This window comes from Tarenaya hassleriana, unplaced genomic scaffold, assembly GCF_000463585.1.
Source record: "Tarenaya hassleriana unplaced genomic scaffold, ASM46358v1 Cleome9, whole genome shotgun sequence".
NCBI classification, from domain to species: Eukaryota; Viridiplantae; Streptophyta; class Magnoliopsida; order Brassicales; family Cleomaceae; genus Tarenaya; species Tarenaya hassleriana.
Window position 1 is genome coordinate 79,477 of NW_010971389.1, and position 24,672 is coordinate 104,148.

Here is a 24,672-nt window from a genome sequence, read left to right on the forward strand (position 1 = left end):
CTTCCGATTATCGCTTTCTTACTGTTCTTGTGACCGAAGCAATTTCCCTTTCCTTGGTTTGCAGTTGAGTCTCAAGCCTTTCCACTTTCGACTCGAGTCTGGCCGTGTCGGACAGAAGTCTAACACAAGTAAAGTTGGTAAAAGACTGCCCTCAATCGTCCATAAAGTGTACAAAAATTTCACAGACTCGCTTATGCAAACATAATCTACATTGATACAAACGGTGACACTTTCAGAAAATAGAGGTCAGAAGTCATTTTCCTTTCCCGGAAAGCATTCTAATTCTCTGTCCTAAACATCTTTATACATAGAAAGGGGAAAAAAAAACAATGTTCATATTCAAACGTGACTAGAACACATTGGCCATCTCATTCTCTAAAAATTCAATAAGCGAAAAAGACAATGAACCCAGAAAACAAAACAAGAAACTACAGGGGACAAAAGGGTATGCATATTCACCGTTGTCTGTGATCATTAGCAGATTCTCTGAATTCCACATCTCTCTGTCTCTGCTGAAGCAATGCATATATGCAATTGCATGTTCTGGCGACCGAAACCTACGGGGAATTCCTCGAATCAGGAACAGGAGGAAAAAACACGAGAGAAACAAAATGAATTGATGAAAACAAAACCCTGAAATCGATGAGAAAACGAACAGGATCGCTAGCGAAGAGGTCGAGCGAAGCCGAGAATCCGAAGGTAACCAAAGTCTGGTTCAAGTACTTGATACAGTGATCCAGATTATCGACATCGGCGAAATTATGCTCCCTGTTTTCGTCAAACAAAACCCCGAGTCAAAATATCGATCACGCATAATCCAACAGTGATCGATGCGCAAAACCCCAGAAATGACACAAAAAACCCCCTCACCCGATCCCGGATAAGCCCAACTGAGACGAGGCCTGCAAGAGAAACAAACACAGAGAGAGGACGATGATGAACCTTACAGAGAGAGAGAGAGAGAGAGAGAGATTTTGGAAGATCGTTAAGCAGGGTCTGGTACAAGTAGAGAGAAACCTTACTCTAAATTCGAATTCCGTCACTGACATCGTTAGCCGTTGACCGGAGCTCCGATATGCGGCGGAGAAGTCGCCGGAGAATGTACAGATATGTGAATTTAAAAAAGGAAGTCAAAACAGTGAATGTGTCTCTCTCCCCGAGAGATCTATCTCGGCGGGTGAACGAATAGAAAAGAAAAAATTAAAATAAGAGTTATTTATATTAATTAGGAATCCAGTACATTATGATACACACATCATTCCCGTTCTCTCCACTCAAACTATTTCTTGGTTTCATCGTCCTCCTTTTCGTTTACGTGTCAATTTTATATTGGTTGGGTCCAACTCACAATGATGTCGTACGATAACAAACTCGCCGGGAAATTGAACGGTTAGATGCCACGTAGGACGAACACCGTTAATTCTTCTTGTTCATTTCGCGCTTAATCTATTTATTTCCACAGGCGTCGTGCCAAGCAATAACGACCTTTGGAGCATAACGCAGCAAAATATCAAACAATTATAACAATTTTTTTATTCAACTACGGTAATTATAATTTTAAAGTTTATAAAAACTATAACATATTTAGAGTAGATATTTTAATAAATTACGTGGTTTTCTGCAATTGCAGAAATTATATTGTCGATTTGTCATTACCCATTTCCATGCATGTGTCCTACATGTGATGTGCTCGACTACACATGCATGTCGCTCTCCATCGGACATCGACGTATCACAAAAAACAATAACACACAGATATGATTGAATTTAACTTCAGATCTTGAAAATGTAAATCTTTACGCCGAATCTCAAAAAGTAATGAATTAAACTGGTCGACCCGACCCAATCCGAATTTGAATCCGACCCAAGTACCATAAGGCCGGGCTTCGAACTTAGAGAGAGTTTCATTTCATATATTATTGCAATGATCGTCGGACAAAACAATACAATAAAAAATATATAATGTAACTTTTGGGTCTGTAGTCATATTTCCAAGGCACACACGGTAAGCTTTTCATGGTTGATTCTTTACGTATTTACGGCATTTACTGATTTTTTATCTCCTTTTTAAGACAATATAATCACACGTGCATGTTTATAATTTCATCATCAAATCTGATAGAACTTAAAAATTTTAATTTACTGATATTGACTCAATGAATTCAAAAGAAAAACTATATTTTACAATAAGTTACCGAACCTTGTTTCTGTTTTTTTTACTATGCTGAGTAAAATCAGCCCAATTAATGATAAGGCCCAAAACGCATCTGAAATGTACTTTAATGAGGCCCATTTAAAACAGTAGCCCAATACAACACAATATTGAGAAATTCAAGGTACAATGCCCACTCTCAGTGTTAGCGCGTCGGGCTCACGTGCCTATTCCTCATTGCATGAAATCCGCAGAATTCGTCTCGTTCTAAAGTTCGGCGCGTGGATTTTCGAGTTTTTAATAAATTATATATGTTTTTTTGTTAATGAATAAATTAAATTAAAAACATTTTCCCTATTAGTTCGAACTCGATATTTTTATTTTCATGATATAAAGTCTTAATGGGAATTTTATAATTTTTTGTAAATGCTCAATGATATGTAATAACTAAAATGATCTAATATTTAATAACTGATTAGTAAAATATTAAGTATGTGGGGAGTCCCCAGCCCAGTGGTTAATGACAACCCACACCGAGAGGTTGTGGGTTCGAAACCCAGGGTATGGTACTCCCCTTAGCCGGCCAGCTTTACGAGGCTGCTTTACCTGCTCCGTGTGGTTTGCCGGGTATTGCACGGGGCGGTGGGTTTTCTCAGGTCCGCGATGCTGTTCAGATGTCGTTCTCGTCCGGCCCACGGACTGAGAGGCGTTGCGGTGTCCGGTGTCCAACCCGAAGGGTTGTAGGATAGGGGTTTCCATCGTACAAAAAAAAAATATTAAGTATGTGTTGCCTCTGAAGAAAAAAAGGCCTAGACAAATGTAGTTCTCCACGTTACGAGTCATCCGTCTCACCTAATTTCAAAAAAAAAATGTTCTATAACAAATTTCATTTAAAAAAAAAAAGTATAACAAAACAAACAAAATACATAATTGATACAAGAAAAGGGCTTTATAAAATAAAAATTGTGGAGGAAAGGGACATGGGAAGTGAGACTGTGAAGGGGTTTCGTCCACGTGGGGGAAAGGTTGGTGGCTTTGCTGGATCCATATTATTCACATTTCTATCTGCATTTTGTGTCCACCTCCTATTTTATATTACACTCCTTTTTTTATTAAATTCAAAAACTTAAACAATTCGACTTGACTTTGTTCATTTTCAAATGATTCTAAAGTCAAAAAGGTTTTTATTGACATTTTCAAACTTATGATCCAGATTTGAATGATTTAGTTAAATGACTACTGGTCGGACTGTTCCTCATAACCGTAATTTTTATTTCGTCGTTTTTTGTTTGATTTAGTAATTGAATATTAGCATGCAAATCATAATATATTCTGAGAAATATGACAATGTTTCGCGTATTTATTTTGCGTCATTAATAATTAAAAAATTAAAAAATTAAAAAAGCCACACGCTTCGATTAAGCTTAACCATGGTTAAACCAAGACGCGTTAAGTGTGTTGACCTGACCGGTCTGGTTTGGTGGCCGTTGTGCCATCCTCCGCGGTTACATACATGCATATATAAATATCTCTCTCTTGTTCTTAGGAGTTTCTCTCTCATCAACACCACACACCTAACCAACCAAAAAAGAAAAAAAAAATCTACAGAGCTCTTCTTCTTCTTCATCCACCGACCTCACCTACTCCGAGCCATGGCGTCTTCTTCTCCGTCGAGCTTCGTCAAGATGTCGCCGTTGGATCTCATGTCGGCGATCATCAAGGGAAAGTCGGCTGTCTCCGACCCGGCGAACGCCTCCGTCTACGAGTCCGTCGCCGCCGAGTTCGCCGCGATTCTCACAGAGAACAGGGAATTCGCGGCGCTCCTCACCACCTCCATCGCCGTCCTCATCGGCTGCGTGTTCTTCCTTGTGTGGCGGAGATCCGGCGGCAACAAGCCCAAGCGCGTCGAGCCTCTGAAGCCGTTGGTGCTCAAGCCCCGTGAGGAGGAGGTCGAAGACGGGAGGAAGAAGGTCACTATCTTCTTCGGCACTCAGACCGGAACCGCCGAAGGTTTTGCCAAGGTACAAAGACTGTCTTCTCTGTTAGTGTGTTGTGCTCGGAATTTGTGTATTGAAATGGTTTTTTAAAACTACAGGCGCTTGCGGAGGAAGCTAAGGCGAGGTATGAGAAGGCCAGATTCAAAGTCGTTGATTTGGTAAGTACCAGCAAAAAATTCTGGAGTTTTGAGCTTGATTCTCACTTGCTGTTTCAGAATTTAGAAATTCACTTCTGGTACTATGGTTTTCAACCTGATTTGGGTATTTCTACAGGAAGATTATGCTGCAGATGATGATGAGTACGCGGAGAAATTGAAGAAGGAAAAATTTGCTTTCTTCTTCTTGGCCACGTTAGTATTATTGGCTTGATCGTTCTATATTCCTGTAACTGTTGGCGTTTAGCTTTTCTTGGCTCATTCTGGTTAGATGATTCGGTTGCAGATACGGAGATGGTGAGCCTACTGATAATGCGGCCAGATTCTATAAATGGTTCACAGAGGTGAGTCTTTTAGTTGGATTTGCTAAGAACTTTAGCGTTTTTAGGTTTCGATTTTTGGTTTCCTGAGAGGTTTTTAACTGATTTTACAGGGGGACGACAATGGAGAAATGCTCAAGGACATGAAATACGGAGTCTTTGGGTTAGGAAACAGACAGTATGAACATTTTAACAAGGTCTTAGATTGAATCCTTGTTCTTGTACATTGATGTTTCTACTACGATTTTGTCTTTGGTTTTTGGTTTCCTTCTAAAGTTGTGTGCTTTGGAGTAACTTAATATTCAAATGGTTCCTTTTCAAATCTCTGTGTGCAGATCGCCAAGGTGGTGGATGAGATGCTTTCCGATCAAGGTATGCATAAATGTTCAACCTTTTTATTTCTTTTTCTTCTGATATCGAAAGCTAAAGAGCTATTGGAACATTTATGAATTAGAAGCCTGTTCAGTGTATATGATGTGAAGCCTGAATTGTTTATAATCTCCTTGATTCATTGGCAGGTGCCGAGCGTCTTGTACCTGTGGGTCTTGGAGATGATGACCAATGTATTGAAGATGACTTCACTGCTTGGTATTCACTGATTCAAATTGTCATCTTATGTTGTCTTGGTTTCGAACATCGATTTTTCTTCTGGCTAATGCTGCTACTTTTTCTCAGGCGTGAATCCTTATGGCCAAAGTTGGATAAGTTGCTTTGGGATGAGGGAGATGTAGCTGTTACTACACCTTACACAGCAGCCGTGTTGGAATACCGAGTTTCCGTGTATGACTCTGAAGATGGAAAACTGGAGGAGAGCTTGGCCAATGGAAATGGTCGTACTGTGTATGATGCTCAACATCCATACAGGTACTCTCGCAATAATACCCTTTTGGAGTTTATTTTCTTGTCATGTGTAGTACCCGATCTGATTTATGCTTTGTTTACCACTTAAAGGGCTAATGTTGCCATAAAGAAGGAACTTCATACTCCCGAGTCAGACCGTTCTTGCACCCATTTGGAATTTGACATAGCTGGGACTGGACTTTCGTGAGTTTTACTGCTCATCTTTGTCTTGTCGTGCTTACCTTCATCATGTTTTAAGAACATTGCTGATGGTGTATTGTTTGTCGTCAACTTCTTGGCTCTAGGTATGAAGCAGGAGATCATGTTGGTGTATACAGTCAGAACTCAAGTGAAACGGTGGAGGAAGCACTTAGGTTGCTCGATATGTCCGGTGATATTTATTTTGCCCTCCATACTGATAAAGAGGACGGTACACCGATCACAAGTGGCTCTCTTCCTCCTCCATTCCCACCTTGCACTCTAAGGACAGCACTAACTCGATACGCGTGTCTTCTGAGTTCTCCTAAGAAGGTTGGTCCATGTCTGATCTCTTCGGATAATTGTTGGTTTCTTGTACTGTTTTAGCAACCTGGTTTTTCATATCCAAGTATTCTAATTCTTGATTTCCTTATTCACACGTTTGTTTTCTACAGTCTGTGTTACTTGCTTTGGCCGCTCATGCTTCTGATCCGACCGAAGCTGACAGATTAAGACACCTTGCGTCACCAGCTGGGAAGGTTGTGGCTGAGTTGATCGTTAATTTCTTTCATGCAGTTTCCTTTTTTATTCCTCTAATTAGTGACTAATTCCCTTTCAACAACAGGACGAGTATGCGAAATGGATAGTGGAAAGTCAGAGAAGTCTCCTTGAGGTGATGGCTGAGTTTCCTTCAGCCAAGCCTTCCATAGGCGTCTTCTTTGCCTCCGTTGCTCCGAGGCTGCAGCCTAGGTTCTATTCAATCTCGTCATCTCCAAAGTGAGTATATAGATAGATAGATAGATGCCTTTATGTGTTTCTTTCAATGTTTATTTTGTGTCTCGAACTCATGTAATAACCATTTACCTTCTTCAGGATCGTGCCATCTAGAATTCATGTGACGTGTGCTCTGGTTCTCGACAAGATGCCAACTGGAAGGATTCACAAGGGTGTCTGCTCAACTTGGATGAAGGTATAAATCCTTAATATTATCAATGATCATCTATCGTAGTTTGTTGTTCTTGTCAGTGAAATGTGGTCTTATTGTCCATGTATTATGAATCTTCGCTTTCATAATCCACAGAATGCCGTGCCTTTGGAGAAAAGCGAGAACTGCTGTTGGGCACCGATTTTTGTGAGGCAGTCCAACTTCAAACTTCCTTCAGATGCTAAAGTACCAATCATTATGATCGGTCCTGGGACTGGGTTGGCTCCCTTCAGAGGTTTCCTTCAGGTGAGATTCTCATTTTCCTACATCTACCCCACCCCGTGTTGTCATGTCGAGATCAATCCGAGGCTAACCGTTTTTTGCGATCATGTTCTCAGGAAAGACATGCCCTGAAAGAATCTGGGGTTGAACTCGGATCATCAATTATGTTCTTCGGGTGCAGAAACCGTAGAATGGTGAGTCATCTCTATGCGGTGTTGGAAGAAGTTATCTTTGGTCGTTTCGGCTCAGTAATAATCTCTTTTTGATAAATGGCAGGATTTCATATACGAGGATGAGCTCCAGAGGTTTGTGGAGAGAGGTGCCCTCTCAGAGCTTGTTGTTGCCTTCTCACGCGAAGGACCCACTAAAGAATACGTCCAGCACAAGATGATGGACAAGGTAAAGTTTCATGAGCCAGACAGATGCCAGAGAAATCTCGGGTTCTCGGGTGGATTTTGATCATCTTTCTGCGTTTTTTATTTTGGGGCAGGCGTCGGAAATGTGGAAGACGATATCGCAGGGAGGTTACCTATATGTATGCGGTGATGCAAAGGGCATGGCGAGAGATGTTCATCGAGCCCTCCACACTATAGTTCAAGAACAGGTAACCCCCTCTCCGTTTTGATGAGTGATAAGAAGTCCTCACTGAGTTGATGATCATCAGATTTTGAGAAAGCATTCAACATTTCCATGGTTGCAGGGATCAATGGATAGCTCCAAAGCAGAGAGCTTTGTGAAGAACCTGCAAATGAGTGGTAGATATCTCCGTGATGTGTGGTAATATCACCGCACGGATCATTTGTATTTGTGTTCGTACACGGAGAAAAGAGTATACACCGAGCGAGCTATTATGGGGAGTTTACAGGAAGGAAGCTCTTCTTCCTCCTCTTCAGACAAACTTAAAGATATCCCACTCTAATAATTCTTTTTTTTTAAAAAAATTTTTGTTTATATAGGCTGAGTAAGTTCATTTTGAATTCAACATTATTTTTTATCTTCAATTATAAAAGTTACAATAGGGAAATGAAGTGTTGGTGGTGATGATGTGGGCACTGTAGAGTAGTGGTGAAGTATCTGTGCCCTTTTGTATAAGACTTGAGAAGAGGACACTGTCTTGTCTTGTGCCCCCTTTCTGCAATGCTCAAGTGTCTTCTTTTTTTTCTCCCTGAATCACCATTACTTATTCTGCTAATCTGCCAATCTTTATATACAATGGCCATTTGCCCAAAGCAAATTTCTTGAGGCTTAGAAGTGAAGTGAAGTGAAGTAGGCATATATATATGTATTTCTTGGACCATTTTCAATAATCCATACGACGGGGGAGAAAAAAGGATACCAATCAAGACTGCAATAATGGGGAGAAAGGGAGAAATCATGAATTCCACATTATTGAATGGTACTGAGAAAATGAGTGATGAACGTCAAAAATCATTAAAAAGAGCCAGAAAAAAAAAACTATTTTGGCTACACATCTATAATTTTCTAATGTTTTGGAATATATTGACGGACCGACGTGAAATTAATCCAGTTCGCCTCAGGTTCTCAATCGGATTTAGGGTTCATATAATATCTAACATTCAGACAAAACGGATAACATTTGCCTCTAAGTATCTCTCCATTAAACATTTAGTCGTCGTGATCAGCATCTCCGAGTTCCTCGTCTTCAGGTACACCTCGCATGTATAAAACATTGTTGCATCTGCACAGACCAAACCCATCAAAATCAAAACCATCAATGATCCCCAGCAAGCTCTATTTCTGATGTTTTAATGGTTATACTCTGATCATTTACAGTATAATCATAATCTGAATCTATAGTAATGGACCAAGCGGATGAATTTCAACAAAGCTGCAAAAAAAAACCCATAAGAAGAATCTATGAAAATTCTCTTACCTGATCAAGATCTCTCCCAGGTTTCCGGTTAATTGCCCATCGATGTACTCTTCAGCATTTCCGAGCTGCAAACAGTATGAAAAATTTCAATGGCTATGATGATAGTAATGTAGAGCACATGTATACATGCTATACATAAACTTATTTACGAGTAAATATATCAATCTTTGCTCTACAATCACATGCCTTATGGTATGGATTATATCTAGCAGATTCATATCCGAAACATAATTCAAAGTGTAAGCTTTTATGAGCTTAGCATTATTATGAACAATGAATACAGAAGCTAAAAATGCACCTGCAAGTTCATGTAGGAGTCCACAGATGCCAGAAAACCTGCGCCATTGACAATTCGGAGAAAGGAAATAAAGTATGTATAAGCTTTGAATAATCACCAGTGAATTTAGTTTCAGACTTTCAGGAAGAGAAGGGAAAAAAAAAAAGATTGTACCTTTGTATTCCATTCCCCATTTAAGCTTGACAATGACCGTCTTCCCGGTCAAGTTGTTCAAGAACGGTTTCGGGTTTACCGGTATCGTCTGTAACATAAGGACCATCAATTTTACATCAAATTTACAACACCTCTACCGGGCATTATATCAAAAATACCCTTATTTTGCTATTCCTATTTCAACACATACCCTTCTCCAATATTGTGACATGTGACCCAAAATATAGTATGATCACATTTTGATTTTATTGATTATAACGTTAAATTTATGGTGATCTCACTATTTCATTATGTTCATATATTGTATATTTTAGTAATTATTTGATTAAAACATCATAAATTTAACGTTATGAACAATGAAATCAACATGTGACCACACTATATTTTGGGTCACATTAGTCACATGGTCACAACTGGAGGAGGGTATATGTTGAAATATGAATAGCAAAATAAAGGTATTTTTGATAATGACTCCATCTACTCCTATAGATCCATCAAAATATGGAATCTGAATCCAAACTGACAAAATCTAAGTATCTAACCCAACATAAAAACTCAATATGTTTCCCAAGCGATATAAAATAAACAGCTCTTGAAATGCAAAGAAAGTGTCATTCAAAAAGACAGACCTCGCAAAAATATACATGAAAACAGTAACATTTCGATTACAATGGTTTGAATTCATTGATACTTCCAGATTTCATCACAAATCAGAAAACCCAACGAAAATTATGCAAGAAATCTCAGAAAACAAGATCCGAAAGCTTTTCATTGCCCTAAACCACTTGACACCACGATTCCAAACCCTAAGTTCCACGGAAACGAAGAATGAAATTCAGCGTCCTACCAGCAAGAGTCCAATTAGCTCAAAGACCGAAACTTACCGCCATTGATTAGCGAGCGAAGAAGGGCTTCGCCGATCGGAGAAGACAAACCGCGCGCGTGTTTCCGCCTCGATTTCGCTAGGGTTTTGCCGAGGTTCATCAACTTGTAATTGCAAATACCAGAAGGCCCCAAAAAAGTATCTCCCCAAAGGCCCAATATTAGACCATCTTGGCCCATTTACTATGCTTATTTGGGTCATTGCCCAAATAAGATTATATATATATATATATATATATATATGTTAAATCTGTATGGTAAATTTTATTTGAAATGAATACTAATAGTCTAACAATATTTAAGTTAGATAGTGATTTGAACGAAAAATAATGATAAATTATGATTAAAATCATAACGTTTGTGAAAGTAGCTTAACTATTATTAACAATCATTAGGGTATTTATACAAGTGAGTTAACCTAATCATAATAACATAAGATTACATATATGCCCTCTATAAAAATAAATGACTAAACAATAACACAAAATATTTAAGTTAGATGGTGATTTGAACGAAAAATAGTAATAAATTGTGACTAAAATAAATGACTAAATAACAATTATAGTTTACCACCTAACACACAAAACATTTGTGGACTATAGCTGAAACTCTTAGATTTTATTAAAATAAAAAAAAAAAAAATTGGAAAAGAAAGAAGAGAAAACGAGAGGACCATATAATATACATACTCTTGTTGCCTCACTCACAAGGCAAGGTATCGCTATTAGCAAAATTGACATGTACTACATACATGTATAGTGTGTGTAATAAAAAATATTTTAAATATAAAGATTACAGTAATTTAATTATATAAGAGAGAATATTTCAGCTTCTATATGAATATGTTTACGTAAAAAGATATGCCTTGTTACGAATTTTTGGGTAGTTCATCTTGTTTATATATATGATAAAGATTTAATTGTTTTATTAATAAAGCGTTGGAAATTCACCTGTTTAGTTAGTATAATAAATTTTTGGTTTAAATATCCGACGTATAAACAAATCCAAAAAGTTCATTTGATCTTTATTTATTATTGAATATTATAAATATACATATACGTGTATATATATATATATATATATATATATGTGTGATCCAACAGCTTGTGGGCGAGTGGTCAGCAGTTGGGTGCAAAGCACTCAGAGGTTGGTGGTTCAATTCCTGATTAGGGAGGGGTTTTCACATGGGCTGCCCCGATCCTCTGAGAGATGTAGTTGGGCCAAAGGCCCGATGAACTTCCGGATTATTAAAAAAAAAATGTGTGTGTGTGTTTGAATAGTATTACCAGGAAATTTGAATAAATTTACTATATGTTAGAGATAAATTGGGTATGTACCAGGCATGTACAAAAGTTTTGAATTCTTTAAAAAGTTTCTATTTTATTCATTGTTCAAACTTATGATTTTAATATAAGAAGTCCAATACATAAATTTGGTGGCTTTGATGTTCGGAGTTAATTTGTTCGCCTGACTTTCTCTGACCATCCAATAGTTGAACATTTTGAATTGAATTATGGGTCAAATGTATCATTAGAACTCTAAACCCAACTTTAAAAAAAAAAAAGAGAATTATCAATATAAATAAACTGTTGAATATGGAACTTTATTATTTGTCCTTTTTTCCCATGTATGTATTGTTACTTTGTTCCAACCCTTTAGTCGTTTATTGTGATGGCATATCCATTTTGGTTTCCTATATTATTTTAGAATGTCAATCGACTATATAAATAGAAATGATAATGATGTATTTTGTACCAAAAATTTATTCAGATAGAAAAATAAATATGTGACCGGAATAAAACATATATTTTGAGATATAATTGGAATAATAATGGACATAATATTATTACAACAAACATGGTATATCTTATTTGTGTCTATTGTATTTATATTTTCTTTTTACTTTGTTTGTTAATTTTTCTATAAATATATATGTTAGTCATTTTCATTAAAATATAACAACAACAACAAGAAGAGATGTAGTAATAAAAATTCTGATTTTTTTCTTTTTTTGTTATTTCTTATTTCTTATTTAATTTTTATATTTTATTTTTCAATAAAATTAAAGGGAAAAAAAGATGGATGCTAGAAGAAACTATTACCCATTGCAAAAGTTTTATCCAACAATTATCATTCGATAATAAAAAAAAAATATGAAGTGGCACTTGTATAATTTGGTAGAGTTTGAATGTGTGTTTCAAGTGCATTTAAAAATCTGAAATTTTGTACAAATGAATGACAACATAATATGTGTTTGGTTTGAGAACTTAATAAACGAATCTCGTTTAAAAAAAAACTAATACATTTTTATATCATTACTTATATCTGTATTAGCGTCTTTGTTTCGAAATTTTGGGGAAAAAAATCAATGATGAAACTTGAAACACCAGTTCTACTAAAGAACAAAAAGGGCATCATCGTTGTAAATTGTGGATAATTATCAATTTTTCTATTGCTAATCGAAAATTGTCATTTCATGTAATAGTAACATTTTACCACAAAAATAAAATCAAACTTAGAGGGCAAGCGATGTGGTCTAAGTAACATAATTATGACTTGTGTCTTGGGGCATAAGCTGTTGTTTTTTGAAAAAGCTTATTATTCTTCGTGTCCCTCTCGCCTTCCTTTACGTTTCCACTTCTTCCATCCCCCATTATATACATACACATATACATATATATATGGTATTGTATTCTATAATTAAAGGTATAGTTTCAATTTCCTTAGCCCAAATATCTAGAAAAGTGTACAACTATATATGAGAAAGTGGGCAGTTGCCTTACTAAAGGGATCAATACGGGAGAAAATAGAAATGTTATTCCGAATAATTATTATTCGTTTAGCTTTATTGTTATCCTAATTTACATAACGACGTTAAGAATATACAGTAACCAATTATATTAAATTATTGATTACGTAATTTTGTAAAGCAATGATATGATAAAAATCTATTCGTTCAGTAGTAAAACTTTTTTACAATTTAGGTTTGAATCTTTATTTGGGAAAAATATTTACATGGGTTTCTCCGATCTTTTAAGAGATTTAGTTAGACCGAATATACAGTGAATTTAAAAAAAAAACTACTCCCTCCGTTTCAAAATATTTGTAGTTATAGGTTATTTAAAAGATAAAAAGTCATATATACATTTATTTAATATTTTTATTGATGATAAAAACAATGTTATCATTAATAATTTTTTGGAATTTGGTAGGAATAAATTGAAAATTATTGTAAAAAAATGTCAGAATGACAAATATTTTGAAACATGTGAAATAACTCAAAACAACAAATATTTTGAAACATGTGAAATAACTCAAAACAACAAATATTTTGAAACAGAGTAGATCATCCGTTGAAACAAACATATGTGTTTTGGAAATCAATTAGCCGTTTTAACATAGAGATTGGATTACTTTACGTCATTTAGATTTTTTCCTTTTACAATTTTATGCCACACACATACAAATATAAATATATATATATATATATATATATATATATGAACGATTTAAATAAAGATTTTGGACCCCTTACAGAAAGGTCATGTATATAAATATATGGGGACAAAATCTTTTGCTTTCAAAATCCTCATTCCCTTACTCATCTCTCTCTCTCTCTCCATTAAAAAAAAAAAAGAGAAAGAAAGAACCATGGAACCTTCGGAAAATACAATTCTCCAAAGACCTAAACTCGAAAAACCAAATCACTATCACCAAGAAGACGAAGAACAAGAAACTTCCCGACACCAAACTCAAGTAGTTGAAGAAGAAGAAGAAGAAGAAGCGCTATCTCTTCGAGACCTTCCCCTCAAAGCCGACCAAACCTCCGCCACATCAGCTTCCGACAACCAAGATCCTCCGGAAGAGTTCTTCGAGTTCCTCAGCTCCGCCACCTGCGACGTATCTCCGGCAGAAAACATCATCTTCCGCGGCAAACTCATTCCCTTGAATGACCAAAATACCCTCTGTCCCGACAACGTCCGTACAAACACCAGCCCTCGTGTCCGAATACGGTCCGAGTCATTACCCGCGTTACAAGGCCATAGGATGAACCGGTCGACCAGCTCGCCAAGAGTCACCAGAAACAGCCGTTCCTTGGATTACCGCAAGCTTACTTGCGTCTCAAGCATCGGGAAATTCTCTCCTCCGGAGCAAGATCGCAAATTTCCGGTTAAGGGTTCTTCGCCGGAGATTCCTAAATCTTCGGAGGCTCCGTTGAAGATCTCTGAAACGGCTCCGTTTAGCGGGAAAAGCGTTAGGCCAAGATGGTATATGATCATGTTTGGAATGGTTAAGTTCCCACCGGAGATTGAGCTAAGGGACATAAAGATTCGTCAGACTCGCCGTAATATTACTCCGGTGATTTTTCCGTCACCCTGCGACCGGAGATCCGGCAAGTTTCCGTCTTCTTCGTCACCGTCGTCGTCTTGGAGGTTTCTCAAGGCTTTGAGCTGCAAGGAACCCACGAGCGTGGCCGCGACGGCGCCGTTTTGGGTGCCACATACGTCACATGAATTTACTTAATTACCCTTCAGGGCCCGATGGGCTTGTCTTTTATTTAACCAGAGAGAGAAGGATAGGATTGTCAATGTACTTTCAGTTAGTGAGAGAGTAGTATCGGTATTGTTATGTTTTTTTTTTTTTGGGAAAAGATATCGATAGTTGCTTTTTTCAATATTTCTATTATAATTCAAATATATTTTGTTTATATGTTTTATATTTTGGGGGTATTTTATTTCATGATTGGGTTAAGTGGGTGGGAGAAATGAATGGTGATCACAAAGAGAAAGAGGCATGAGAATTCATTCACATCACACTCTCATTTATTACGTTTCCTTTTGAATGATCGATTATAATTCGCCGAACATTAAATGAGATATATATCATATGGTTTTGTCACTCGAGCAATTATTATATTTTTATTATTTCTGCTTCAAAAGTATATGGTGGAGGATTTTGCACATCCCACCTAAACTACGACCTCCGCCCTAACTTTGTTCCCACACTCTTCTTCTAGATTCGTTCACCACAAACAAATATTACAAAAATGTATGCAACGTGTGTAACGATATCAGTGACAGTCCAAGATGAAAGAGGATCGAAGTAATTGTTGGATGAAAAATTAAATATAGATTTTCAAACATTGAAGCTAATTATGAATGTTAAAAAAATTATATAATTCACACGTAATTTCTTTTATAAATTTATAAACTCTCATTTCTAAAATATTTCCAAGCAATCATCTCCATTCTATATGTTGTTTTCTCATTCGACAGCTGAGTTACCTCTCCCTCTCCCGCCCACGCGCTTTCCCTTCGCGTGGAATTTTCTGACTATTCAACCTGTATTCGTTTGGGCCTAGACCAGGCCCATTAAGACAAAGGGCTTTATTCATCCAATTATATTTTGTAAAATCTATTAAAATTCACATAAAATAGGCAAAGAAAACTCTACTTTGTAAAAAAAAAAACTTAACCCTAATGTAATAATTGTTTAGTTAAATAGTAGTTTCAATGTTTATGAGAAGATATATACATGTATACATATCATCTAAATTTTCTGTACATGATTCACAATGTTTATAAGAACAAGAAGCTTTTTGTTTTTACGGTGATGATAGATGCCATGCCATGCCACGGTTGGAGTTTCGTTTAATATACCAATTAAACAATAACGACAACATCTTAATCCCAAAATTTATTAAGATTATCCATATTAATTATTTCTTCTATTCATTTCGATTTTAAACTAAATCTTCCAAAATTTCTAAACAATTAAAATGAACAACATACATTTTTATTTTTTTTAATATATAGCGTAATAATCTGACCAATCATGGAGATATTCAATTATTAAAATATGACGTCAAGGTTTAATTAGCATTCGACACTAAACATTTAGATCACCATTATATATATATATATATATATATAAGACCAGAATAAGTGAAGTAAATTAAACGCATATAGGGACAAAGACTGTTGTTCCGACAACAGAAGAACAATAGAGATCACGTTTTCATCAGGACAAGTCCACACAACAATAATATATCCAAACATGCATTTACGCTCTGCAGTTCTGTCACAGGGAAACTTGAACCCTACGAAACCGATCTACGATCATCTCTGCTTCTAGAATGTTTACTTCAGATGCAAGTTACCATAACTTCCCTCCGTCCCTCTTGTACCCTCTGCAGGAAACTCTTCACTTGAGCTCCCGACAAAGTTCCGGAACCACACCATTGTCTTTCTCAAGATGAATACAATACAAATGGCACTACAGAGGAAAAAAAATGGAGATAAATCTTGGTTATCTCGATAAGATATAAGAAAAAACATAAAGGGTACCTTCAATATCGGAGAATGCATCGGCAAAACACAACCTTTTTGATGAAATATCAATCTGTATTGGCCAGGGAGAACGAAGACTCACATAGAAGAAACAGCATCAGCATTAAAGAAAGAGTCAGCTGAATTGGGCGACTAAGTCTCAGGCGAATTGGGCTCTGATGCTCCCTCTGGAAACAGTTTGCCCTGTCAAAGTGCTGTAAAAAATAGCTTAAACAAGTCATAAACTTCCCATCAGTCATCCATATTTTATCACGTGATCTGATTTCTGGAACTTACTCGACTATATTCACGACATTTTTGCATCCAAAATAGCGGCTTAGCTCCCTTTTCTTTAGGGGTTGCTTCGATTCCCGCAATCAGTGTCTTCTTTTCTTCTTCCTCTTCATCAGGAATTACAATCCTCAATGCACTGACATTCGGTGAACTCCATGCTTTTCTGGTACCGGCTTTTCTATCTGTTTGCCGCAATCTGGCGTCTATGCTTCCTGGGCTTTCTCCTTCTTCAATGTCTATCACACAGTCGGAATTATTGTAATCGTTGCTTGTAATCTCCTTGGAGGTGTCCCTGCTGCAATTAAGTGTAGACACAATCTCTGTTTCCTTCATCCCATCCGGATTTTCTGCCAAGAAACTCTTCATGGAATTTCTCGATTTGACGCTTCCGCTGTTAGAAGTTTGTGACGACGATTGAGAAGTTCCTGACAGAAACATTGCCAGGTCATCTCGTTCTTCTTCGTTCAGATTCACCCAACGAAGGGGTTGTTTCCCGTCCTCGCAGAAAGCCTCTTGCAAAGCAGATTCTACACGAGAAATCTGATTTTCGATTACAGCAATGAATTGTTTATGCCTAGTCAATGTAGTGTCGTCCCGACAATGTCTATGGCTCGTCCTGACCGCCCTTTCGAACTCGTCCAACTGTTTCAGAGTTTCAAAAGTTTACTACACCCGAATTACAACTTGTAAAAGCTTCACACATATAAGCTGGACGAATAAAGACGCAGAAAATTTCCAAGCAAGAACCAAAACAACTAGACTTTCCGACATCAAGCAATATTCCAAAGAGAAAGGAACAGGAGCTTACCTGCCATTTCGCTGTCCCTAAAGCCGCTTGGAGTTCCCGACAAAACTCATTCAGTTCATCAGGTGCTCGACCTTCTCTTTTCTCCCGAACCCACAACCTATATGCTGATTCCATTCTGCCAAAAAACAACAGATAGACAGAAACAGGAGGGAAAACTCACAATCATAATTCCAGACCTTTATAACTCTACTGCATCAAGACAAAGCACAAAAGCAAACCCACAAATTTATTTATAACTCAAAATCTCAAAACCCTTGATTGAGGAATCACCCAGAATACCCTAGCTAGATAATTCGAGATGGGAGATGCATCAACTGAAATAGTATACGTTTAGAAAAACATATATACAAAAGGAATGATAACTCAAGTTCCCAAGACAAGGTTCTATGATAAACGACAGGATTACGAGCTGAAGAACCCTAATTGACGGGATAACGAAAATCCGCCATAAAACTTCCAATTCCAGCATCACAAGATACACGAATCCGTGCGAATCTATAAACAGCCAAAATCACGCATAGGGAAAACCTAAGGATTCAGCTCAATCATAAACGCAGAATCGAGACATACATATCGGCAGAGTCTTGAACCTCCTCGGCTGCGGAGAAGAAATCGTCCTTTTGCCATAGATCGAAGCTGTTAGCTACCATCATCTTCACAGCCACCACGGAAGAAACAATAACAGGAGAAGAACCGACAAAAGGCACGAGCGGTATCAATCGAGAAAACCCACCCGAAATTTTCTCGGGAAGATTTTCCGATTATCCAAACAGATTCCCGTCCTCTTCTCTTTTCCTCCCCCTTTTGATGGGAAGAGAAAAACCAATTCTTTCGTTCAGCTTTTTATCTTTTTTTTATTCCTTTATTATATTTGTTAATTCTCGATTTCTTTTTAATTAAATGGTTAATGGAAGATCAAAGAGCTGGTAATCTTGTGCCAACTAACTTATATGGGCAAGGCTGATAACCAAGGGATGATCTTAACACGTGGCATGTTTTCATTGATGAGTTATTATAGTCTTGGTAACACCTGATTTTAACTCATACCTCGAAAACGACAAGAAGGGGTCTGGTGGGCTCCTCCCATTTGCCGACGCCAACATCCACCTCAATTTTTGGCCGTTGGATCGTTTTCATTAATTTATTTGCAAATATGAAATATTTTATTTTAACATGTTATATTTCAATCATACCATCATATACATATATATATATATATATATATTTGTAGAGTCAAAGTTTGATGACTCGTTGGATTTTAGAAATAAATAATGATGTGTTGTTTACTCAATTAATTTCAATAATGCTGACATTTAGGTGGCATGCGTAAAGCGTGAAACAAGAATCTCATCTAAATGAATGAATCATACAGAATTCTGTCAAAAACTAATAATAAAAACAAAAAAAATGAAAAATCAAAATAAACAAAAAGGGAAAAATAATATGGGAAAAAGGAAATTATAAAAAAAATTTAAGAAGCTTATATACGGAAAAATAGGAAAAATAAATTAGGATTTTATTCAGAAATCGGTAACTTACGAAGGTAAAATATTGAAACAAATATAAACTAATAATTAATGTAAAAAAGAAATATAACAGATGAGAGAGAAAAGTATTAGAAATTAATTATTTATAAGGGAAATAAAAAATTGCAAACATGTTAAAAGAAACAAAATAAAAAACACTAAAAATGGAGGTTGTAGAGGAAAGAGAAAAATGGATAGAAAAAAAAAAAACATATAAACTGGAAATACATGGAAACGGAAATTAAATAAGACGATAGAAAATTTAAATATAACTAATAAGTATAGAGAAAACATAATAAAAAATGGAAACTATAAAAAAGAACTTTACTGATGATAAAAAAAAATGGAAGCATATTCATCTGCTTTCAATTATATTTTCCAATAAATATTGTTCCCATTCAATATATGCTTAACTAACATTGCATCAATTTAGCAAAAAAATTATATATAATGCGAGATAAATTTAGAAAATCAAAGAAAAAAATAATAAGAAATTAGAAAGTTAAGATGAAGATGGCAAATTTTCATAATAATAGTATTTAGTTTTTAATATATTTGATACAAAATATGAATTATGAACATAAAAATAAAAGGTTAGAAAGGATATGTAGAATTGTAAGAACAGAGAAATGCTAGAAAAAAAAGAAATAAAAATTAGTTATAAGCATTGTTTTACGAAAAAAGGAAATATTTCATATTTTACAAAGATAATTTCAGATTAAAATTCTTTGAAAATTTAATGAAAAATAGTACTTCAAAATGTTTGTTGTTTTAACTTATTTCACATTTTTTAAGAAATGAAAATAAAAGTCATATATACCCTTTATTTAATAATAAAAACAATATTATCATTAATAATGTATTGGAATTTGGTAAGGATAAAATTGGAAATTATTTTTAAAAAATGTATTGGAAATGTAAAATGACAAATATTTTGAAACATGGGTAATAATCTAAAACTTCAAATATTTTGAAACGGAGGGAGTACCATACAAATAGGAGTACCATACAAATAGCAGTTAATCCACAGATAGGTGAAGTAAAACTTAAATAAATATTAATGATTAATCTAATAATGTTAGGGAGAAAAAGACTGTCCAACAAATTTCATGGAATCTGAGTCACAACCTCTCTGAACCACCAATGCCTTCCACTTGTTTTAGTTTAAACCACTCTTTAAACCACCAACGCACATCCAACCCACTCAATCTCCTTTTTAGATAATTGTTGCCAAAGATCAACAGATTACATTGCAAACCCGGTTTTCCATCTCTAACCGAGATCGGTATTTCTCCGGTTTAGCTTAACCGATGATTCGGTATCCTCGTCCTTCCTCTTCTACACCTGCTGCTCAGACATTGCTTCTTGAATCAGTTTCTGTCCCTTGGAACATGAATCCAGGATGGAAGACACTATCTTTCTCTGATGATCCTTGAACTCCACGGCTAGTTTTACGCCCCGGCTAACGTTTTCTCTGAAGAAACGGATAGAAAAAGACGGGATTTTTTATCGATATAACAGAAAGATTTAACATCTAACGCTTCCAATCTCGTCATAAACTGCACTACCTGTCCATAGAATCTGCATCGCCAAGATTCTGCATCATGTCTTCAAATGTGGATCTGAGATTTTCGAGCACTTCCATCTCAACTTCCAAGTTTTGCAACAGCTTTAAAGAGAAGAAGAAAATAAAGGAAAGAACTTTATGTCAGTTTTGTCCTGAGAGAAATCTAGAGAACAAGATTATCATAAGCAAAAAAATTAAGGGCGTTGATTCATAGGGAGGATACATCGGTTTCAGAACGATGAACAATGCCATGAGCACTACGGAAGTAATTCAGTAACGGAGTAGGTAAGCCGTAGTGGAAGATGCCATGGTTGTTCGAGAGCCAAGTCCCTCGCAACATGTGATTTGTCCAAGAAGATTCAGCGTTTTCTTCATCTTGAACGATCTCAGAAACATCGATATCTGCATGGAACATAGATTCAGCAGTTAATCGAGACAACAACAGAAAAAAACAAAAACAAAAACAAGAAGAAAGTACCTAAGGGAATGACATCGTATGGGTTGTCGCCTGCTGGTAAGAAGCCGTAAAATGTGATGAGATGTGAACTGGAGTAGTTTCCGTAACTAAGATAACATTGTTCCCCTTTTCTGCAAGGCCTCGAGAGTGGGAACTTCAATGAACTCGTAGTGCCATCTATTATTCCGTATTTCACAATGTGTGGATATACCTGCAAACCAACCAAAATGCTAACGTTAAAGGTCTCGGCTTTAATAAAACCCAGAATTTTCGTTATGAAAAGGAATGATGATTTGTGCAAAAAAAAAATCTAGAAGAGAGAATAAACATACCGAATGGTTAAGAAAACCGGCGATAGGAATCAAGCAAGTCTTCAACTTTCCATCAGGGAATTTTATTTGCATGCTGTTGGAGTAAAAAAGCTCGCAAGCCCATAGATAGTGTTCCCATGTGTAGAGCTCAGGTGGAAATATATCAGGATGGTTGGATAAAACGGGTGACAATTCTTCATATTTCTCGCGCAAAAGCTGCACATATACAGTGTCAAAAGAATCAACATTGTATCATAAAACATAATAAACTCGGAACTGGAAGTTAACGATTAGAACCTAACCTCTTTAGCTTGCATGATCTCATCTAGAAGCAAAGTGCCATCCAGCTCCATTATTGCATCAACTCCAAAACTCAAACCTGCATTCACTTGTCTTTATCATTCGTTCAGAACAAAACTGTCGGTTTGGATAAGTAATTGGGCATGATCAATCAGATCATACCTGTACAAAATTTATCGGGTAGTGAGTCAAAGTATGCCTTGAATTTTGAGTCAGGGTTCTGCTTCTCCCTCATGGTCCATAAGAGCAACATTGTCTCAGATGTCATCCCATCTATCTTCTCCAGTATCGGGTACTTGAGGCAAGAAAGCACTCAAGAAGTTACAATGACGGGCCAACATAATCTGTGACATTCGATTAAAAACATGTTCTAGCTCTAACCCCAATGATGATATATACCATGTAAGAAGTGAACACATACTCCTCAGAAATGATATTGGCAACCGGAATCTCTAAGGCAACATCTCCGACATTTAAATCTTCGCTTGCTATAGCTCCTCGGCCAAACCCTTCAATCTCTACCCAACAAACACATCACCATAAGTAATTAAGTCGAAGACTGTAAAAGAGTTGAACTCTTTAACGGGAAACGGTCATGATTGCTTACGAGCAATCTGCAATTTTGTTCTGACTCCATTGCTTTGACCCCATTGCACTAATACGTTTTCTTTTTCACATCTATAGCTTTTATCAACAAAAGCTTCCTCATTTTTTGCTCCAAACTCGTTGATCCGACCAATTACAACACCTTGTAAAGCTTTCAAACAATCGACTTCTGTTTGTGTTTTAGAAGAAAAGTCAATGAGTGAAAGAATCGAGTTGTGAGCTGAGATCTCGTTTCTAACACTGTAAATTCCCGCTGAGTTACATGCGTCCTCACCAAAATAAAGTTCAACCTGCAAATCATTCATCCTATCAACTCAGCAACTATATACGGTTAAAGGCCATACCGAAATCCAAGTAGAGATTTTCTTCCTGTGAAGTGATCAGGGAGAGAGAGAGAAGGATTACCTCATCTAGGTTTGTTATTCTCGCAAAACGAAGCAATTTTTCGAATCTAATATTGAAGGACTCTGCCGACAATGAGCTATTTAGCTGTAACGTTTCCTTAACACCAAAACCTTGGCAATGCAATAACTTCTGCCATCCAAAATCCAAGGCAGCAGAGTCAATTATCTAAAAATAAATCAAACAAGATATAATTTCACATACCAAACTCTCCATCGTGGGTTTAATTTAATTTTAATTTATGTAATTGTAGATGCAATCAAACCTCTAGGAACTAATGAGCAACAGAGACACTAACAAAGCAAAACACTTGATGACCAATTCCGCTGTATCCGCTCTTACTGACACAGACTTGTATCTATCCACATAACTTCGTTCACCGAAATGGAAAATGCAGTAAAGTTCCATTATTTGCTAAGTGAAAAACCCTAATCTTATGAATTCTATTGAAGTCCATAGACTCTGGATATGAAGGGCAGATTAATTTGACAACTCGCACCTTTTTTTGCTGATAAAAGGGATCATTTTCCGACAGCTCCAGAGATATAGAGCAGACATCACTTGTATACATCATGTTATTCGAAGAACCCACCTGCGGAAACCAGTGAAAAGATCGATCACGAGTGGAAAATGTCGATGCAATCTGAGTAGCAAGTTCTGCATGAAGTGTTTCGCGAAACCTACCAACTTGATCTTAGCTGAATCATCAATTACAGAGGAGAGAGAATCAGACGGAATACCTCAATCTCTGGGTGACAAGTTTCCGCCATTGAAGGTTTGAAAATGGAGAAAAGCTACGAACTTGGCACTCGCAGTTGCAGGACGAGAATAGGGTTTTAAGAGGGGACAAAAGATTCACCGAGAGAGCAGACACTCTCCAGCATCTAGAAGGTTCACTCTGAATAGTAACCCTCCATTGAAGTCCCCTTTGTTTCCGGTAATTGTTAAATTAGCCTATACTTTAATTCTTCGATAACAAAATGTGTTACGAAACTTTAAGATACAATTCTCCTCATGATCATTAAGATTATTGTATGATTAATATTTACAAGTCCATGTCTAATAGATTCATATCTTCCAATTTTCTCTATCAATCTTTTCTGACAACATCATCTCTAAAGTTTCCGACAACAACTATCACTATGATTAACTAAATGTGTTACAAGACTCGTTACATGACATTATTTGCTGATTCGGAATGCACCATTCAACAACACATAAAGTCACCCAAAATAAAAAAGCTAAATGGATTTAATCGGCATCTATTATTATTATTATTATTATTATTATTATTATTATTATTATTTTTTCATACGAACTATGTATTATTTTTAAGTCCATACTATTTACAAACAGAAGCCATAAGGTCAAATCCACACGTAACATAGAACATTTTGATTTAAGTGAGATACAAAACAAGTACCAAAAGATTCAATCCAACCATTGCAATTTCAATCTCTCTCCCATCTTGAATTTCTATGAATCTATGATATTAACGAAATTTTTACCAGTTTTGACTTTGACCAAAATGGCTTAGCAAATCATCCACCAATGGTGGATTCCAATTTTGACCATTCTTTAGAATCCCGGCGGAAAATTTTGCCACCTTTTTTTATTTCTCATCTTCTTCCTTTTTCTTGGGATCGTTCTGTTGAAACCCTAAAACATCTGCTTTGGCGTTAGGACTGTCCAACGCTCTCTTCTCTTGCTCTTCCTCCTCTGTCTCTCCTCCTCCGTCTTTTTCCTTCCCGCCAAATCCGCCATTCTTACGCTTCTTCAGAGCTCTCTCCTTCAAAACCTCCATCAACTCCTTCACCGCCTTCTTCCTGTCCCTCCTGTTCCTGATCAAGACCTCGCTGACGTCAGCAGGTGTCATCTCCGCCTTCCCCACCACCTCCTCCATCTCCCTCAAAACGACGCCGTCGATGGCATCGTCTTCTTCCTCCTCTTCGCAACGTAGATAGTTCTTCAGCAGG

General features: G+C 36.6%; 7 protein-coding genes across 9 annotated transcripts in view; 2 read left to right on the top strand and 5 right to left on the bottom strand.

Annotated features, from left to right (window-relative positions):
• LOC104803493 (afadin- and alpha-actinin-binding protein) overlaps positions 1-1,191 on the bottom strand; it is a 3,432-nt gene extending 2,241 nt beyond the window's left edge. The window contains exons 1-5 of the mRNA XM_010527424.2: positions 1,023-1,191; positions 871-902; positions 657-768; positions 460-557; positions 23-119 (exon numbers count right to left, since the gene is read on the bottom strand). Coding sequence (XP_010525726.1) covers positions 23-119; positions 460-557; positions 657-768; positions 871-902; positions 1,023-1,049 — 366 coding nt within the window. The 5' untranslated portion in view covers positions 1,050-1,191. The remainder of the gene's footprint in view (positions 1-22; positions 120-459; positions 558-656; positions 769-870; positions 903-1,022) is intronic.
• A 2,526-nt stretch (positions 1,192-3,717) lies between these two features.
• Positions 3,718-8,031, top strand: LOC104803494 (NADPH--cytochrome P450 reductase 2). The gene is made up of 18 exons (XM_010527425.2): positions 3,718-4,173; positions 4,248-4,307; positions 4,423-4,499; positions 4,591-4,648; positions 4,738-4,821; positions 4,960-4,996; positions 5,143-5,212; positions 5,300-5,488; positions 5,576-5,668; positions 5,770-5,995; positions 6,118-6,201; positions 6,288-6,439; positions 6,536-6,632; positions 6,744-6,893; positions 6,986-7,063; positions 7,146-7,268; positions 7,360-7,473; positions 7,570-8,031. The coding sequence occupies exons 1-18, from the start codon at positions 3,805-3,807 to the stop codon at positions 7,648-7,650; spliced, it is 2,142 nt and encodes a 713-aa protein (XP_010525727.1). The 5' UTR covers positions 3,718-3,804; the 3' UTR covers positions 7,651-8,031.
• A 269-nt stretch (positions 8,032-8,300) lies between these two features.
• Positions 8,301-10,207, bottom strand: LOC104803496 (probable small nuclear ribonucleoprotein F). Its single transcript, XM_010527426.2, has 5 exons — positions 10,099-10,207; positions 9,215-9,302; positions 9,062-9,099; positions 8,764-8,828; positions 8,301-8,568 (listed from the first exon to the last, which is right to left on the bottom strand). The coding sequence occupies exons 1-5, from the start codon at positions 10,102-10,104 to the stop codon at positions 8,496-8,498; spliced, it is 270 nt and encodes an 89-aa protein (XP_010525728.1). The 5' UTR covers positions 10,105-10,207; the 3' UTR covers positions 8,301-8,495.
• Positions 10,208-13,698: 3,491 nt separating this feature from the next.
• LOC104803497 lies at positions 13,699-14,683 on the top strand. The gene has a single exon (XM_010527427.1). It carries the CDS (start codon positions 13,748-13,750, stop codon positions 14,618-14,620), a length of 873 nt encoding a protein of 290 aa, XP_010525729.1. The 5' UTR covers positions 13,699-13,747; the 3' UTR covers positions 14,621-14,683.
• A 1,355-nt stretch (positions 14,684-16,038) lies between these two features.
• On the bottom strand, positions 16,039-18,396 carry LOC104803498. Its single transcript, XM_010527428.2, has 5 exons — positions 18,098-18,396; positions 17,528-17,642; positions 16,723-17,361; positions 16,529-16,640; positions 16,039-16,372 (listed from the first exon to the last, which is right to left on the bottom strand). Exons 1-5 carry the CDS (start codon positions 18,178-18,180, stop codon positions 16,347-16,349), a joined length of 975 nt encoding a protein of 324 aa, XP_010525730.1. The 5' UTR covers positions 18,181-18,396; the 3' UTR covers positions 16,039-16,346.
• Positions 18,397-20,093: 1,697 nt separating this feature from the next.
• On the bottom strand, positions 20,094-23,533 carry LOC104803499. 3 transcript variants are annotated; one of them, XM_010527431.2, is made up of 12 exons: positions 23,437-23,533; positions 23,196-23,288; positions 22,700-22,828; positions 22,296-22,584; positions 22,088-22,206; positions 21,851-21,983; positions 21,691-21,767; positions 21,410-21,604; positions 21,099-21,288; positions 20,844-21,022; positions 20,622-20,722; positions 20,094-20,527 (listed from the first exon to the last, which is right to left on the bottom strand). In XM_010527431.2, exons 1-12 carry the CDS (start codon positions 23,464-23,466, stop codon positions 20,392-20,394), a joined length of 1,671 nt encoding a protein of 556 aa, XP_010525733.1. In that variant the 5' UTR covers positions 23,467-23,533; the 3' UTR covers positions 20,094-20,391. The 3 variants fall into 3 exon arrangements, with proteins under 3 accessions (XP_010525733.1, XP_010525732.1, XP_010525734.1); XM_010527430.2 differs by having other exon boundaries at positions 22,700-22,864; XM_010527432.2 differs by having other exon boundaries at positions 22,700-22,864; positions 23,381-23,466.
• A 527-nt stretch (positions 23,534-24,060) lies between these two features.
• LOC104803500 (AAA-ATPase At4g30250) overlaps positions 24,061-24,672 on the bottom strand; it is a 2,558-nt gene continuing 1,946 nt past the window's right edge. Inside the window, exon 2 of the mRNA XM_010527433.1 lies at positions 24,061-24,672. This exon is cut by the window's right edge and continues 23 nt beyond it. Within this exon, the coding sequence (XP_010525735.1) occupies positions 24,309-24,672 (364 nt within the window). The 3' untranslated portion in view covers positions 24,061-24,308.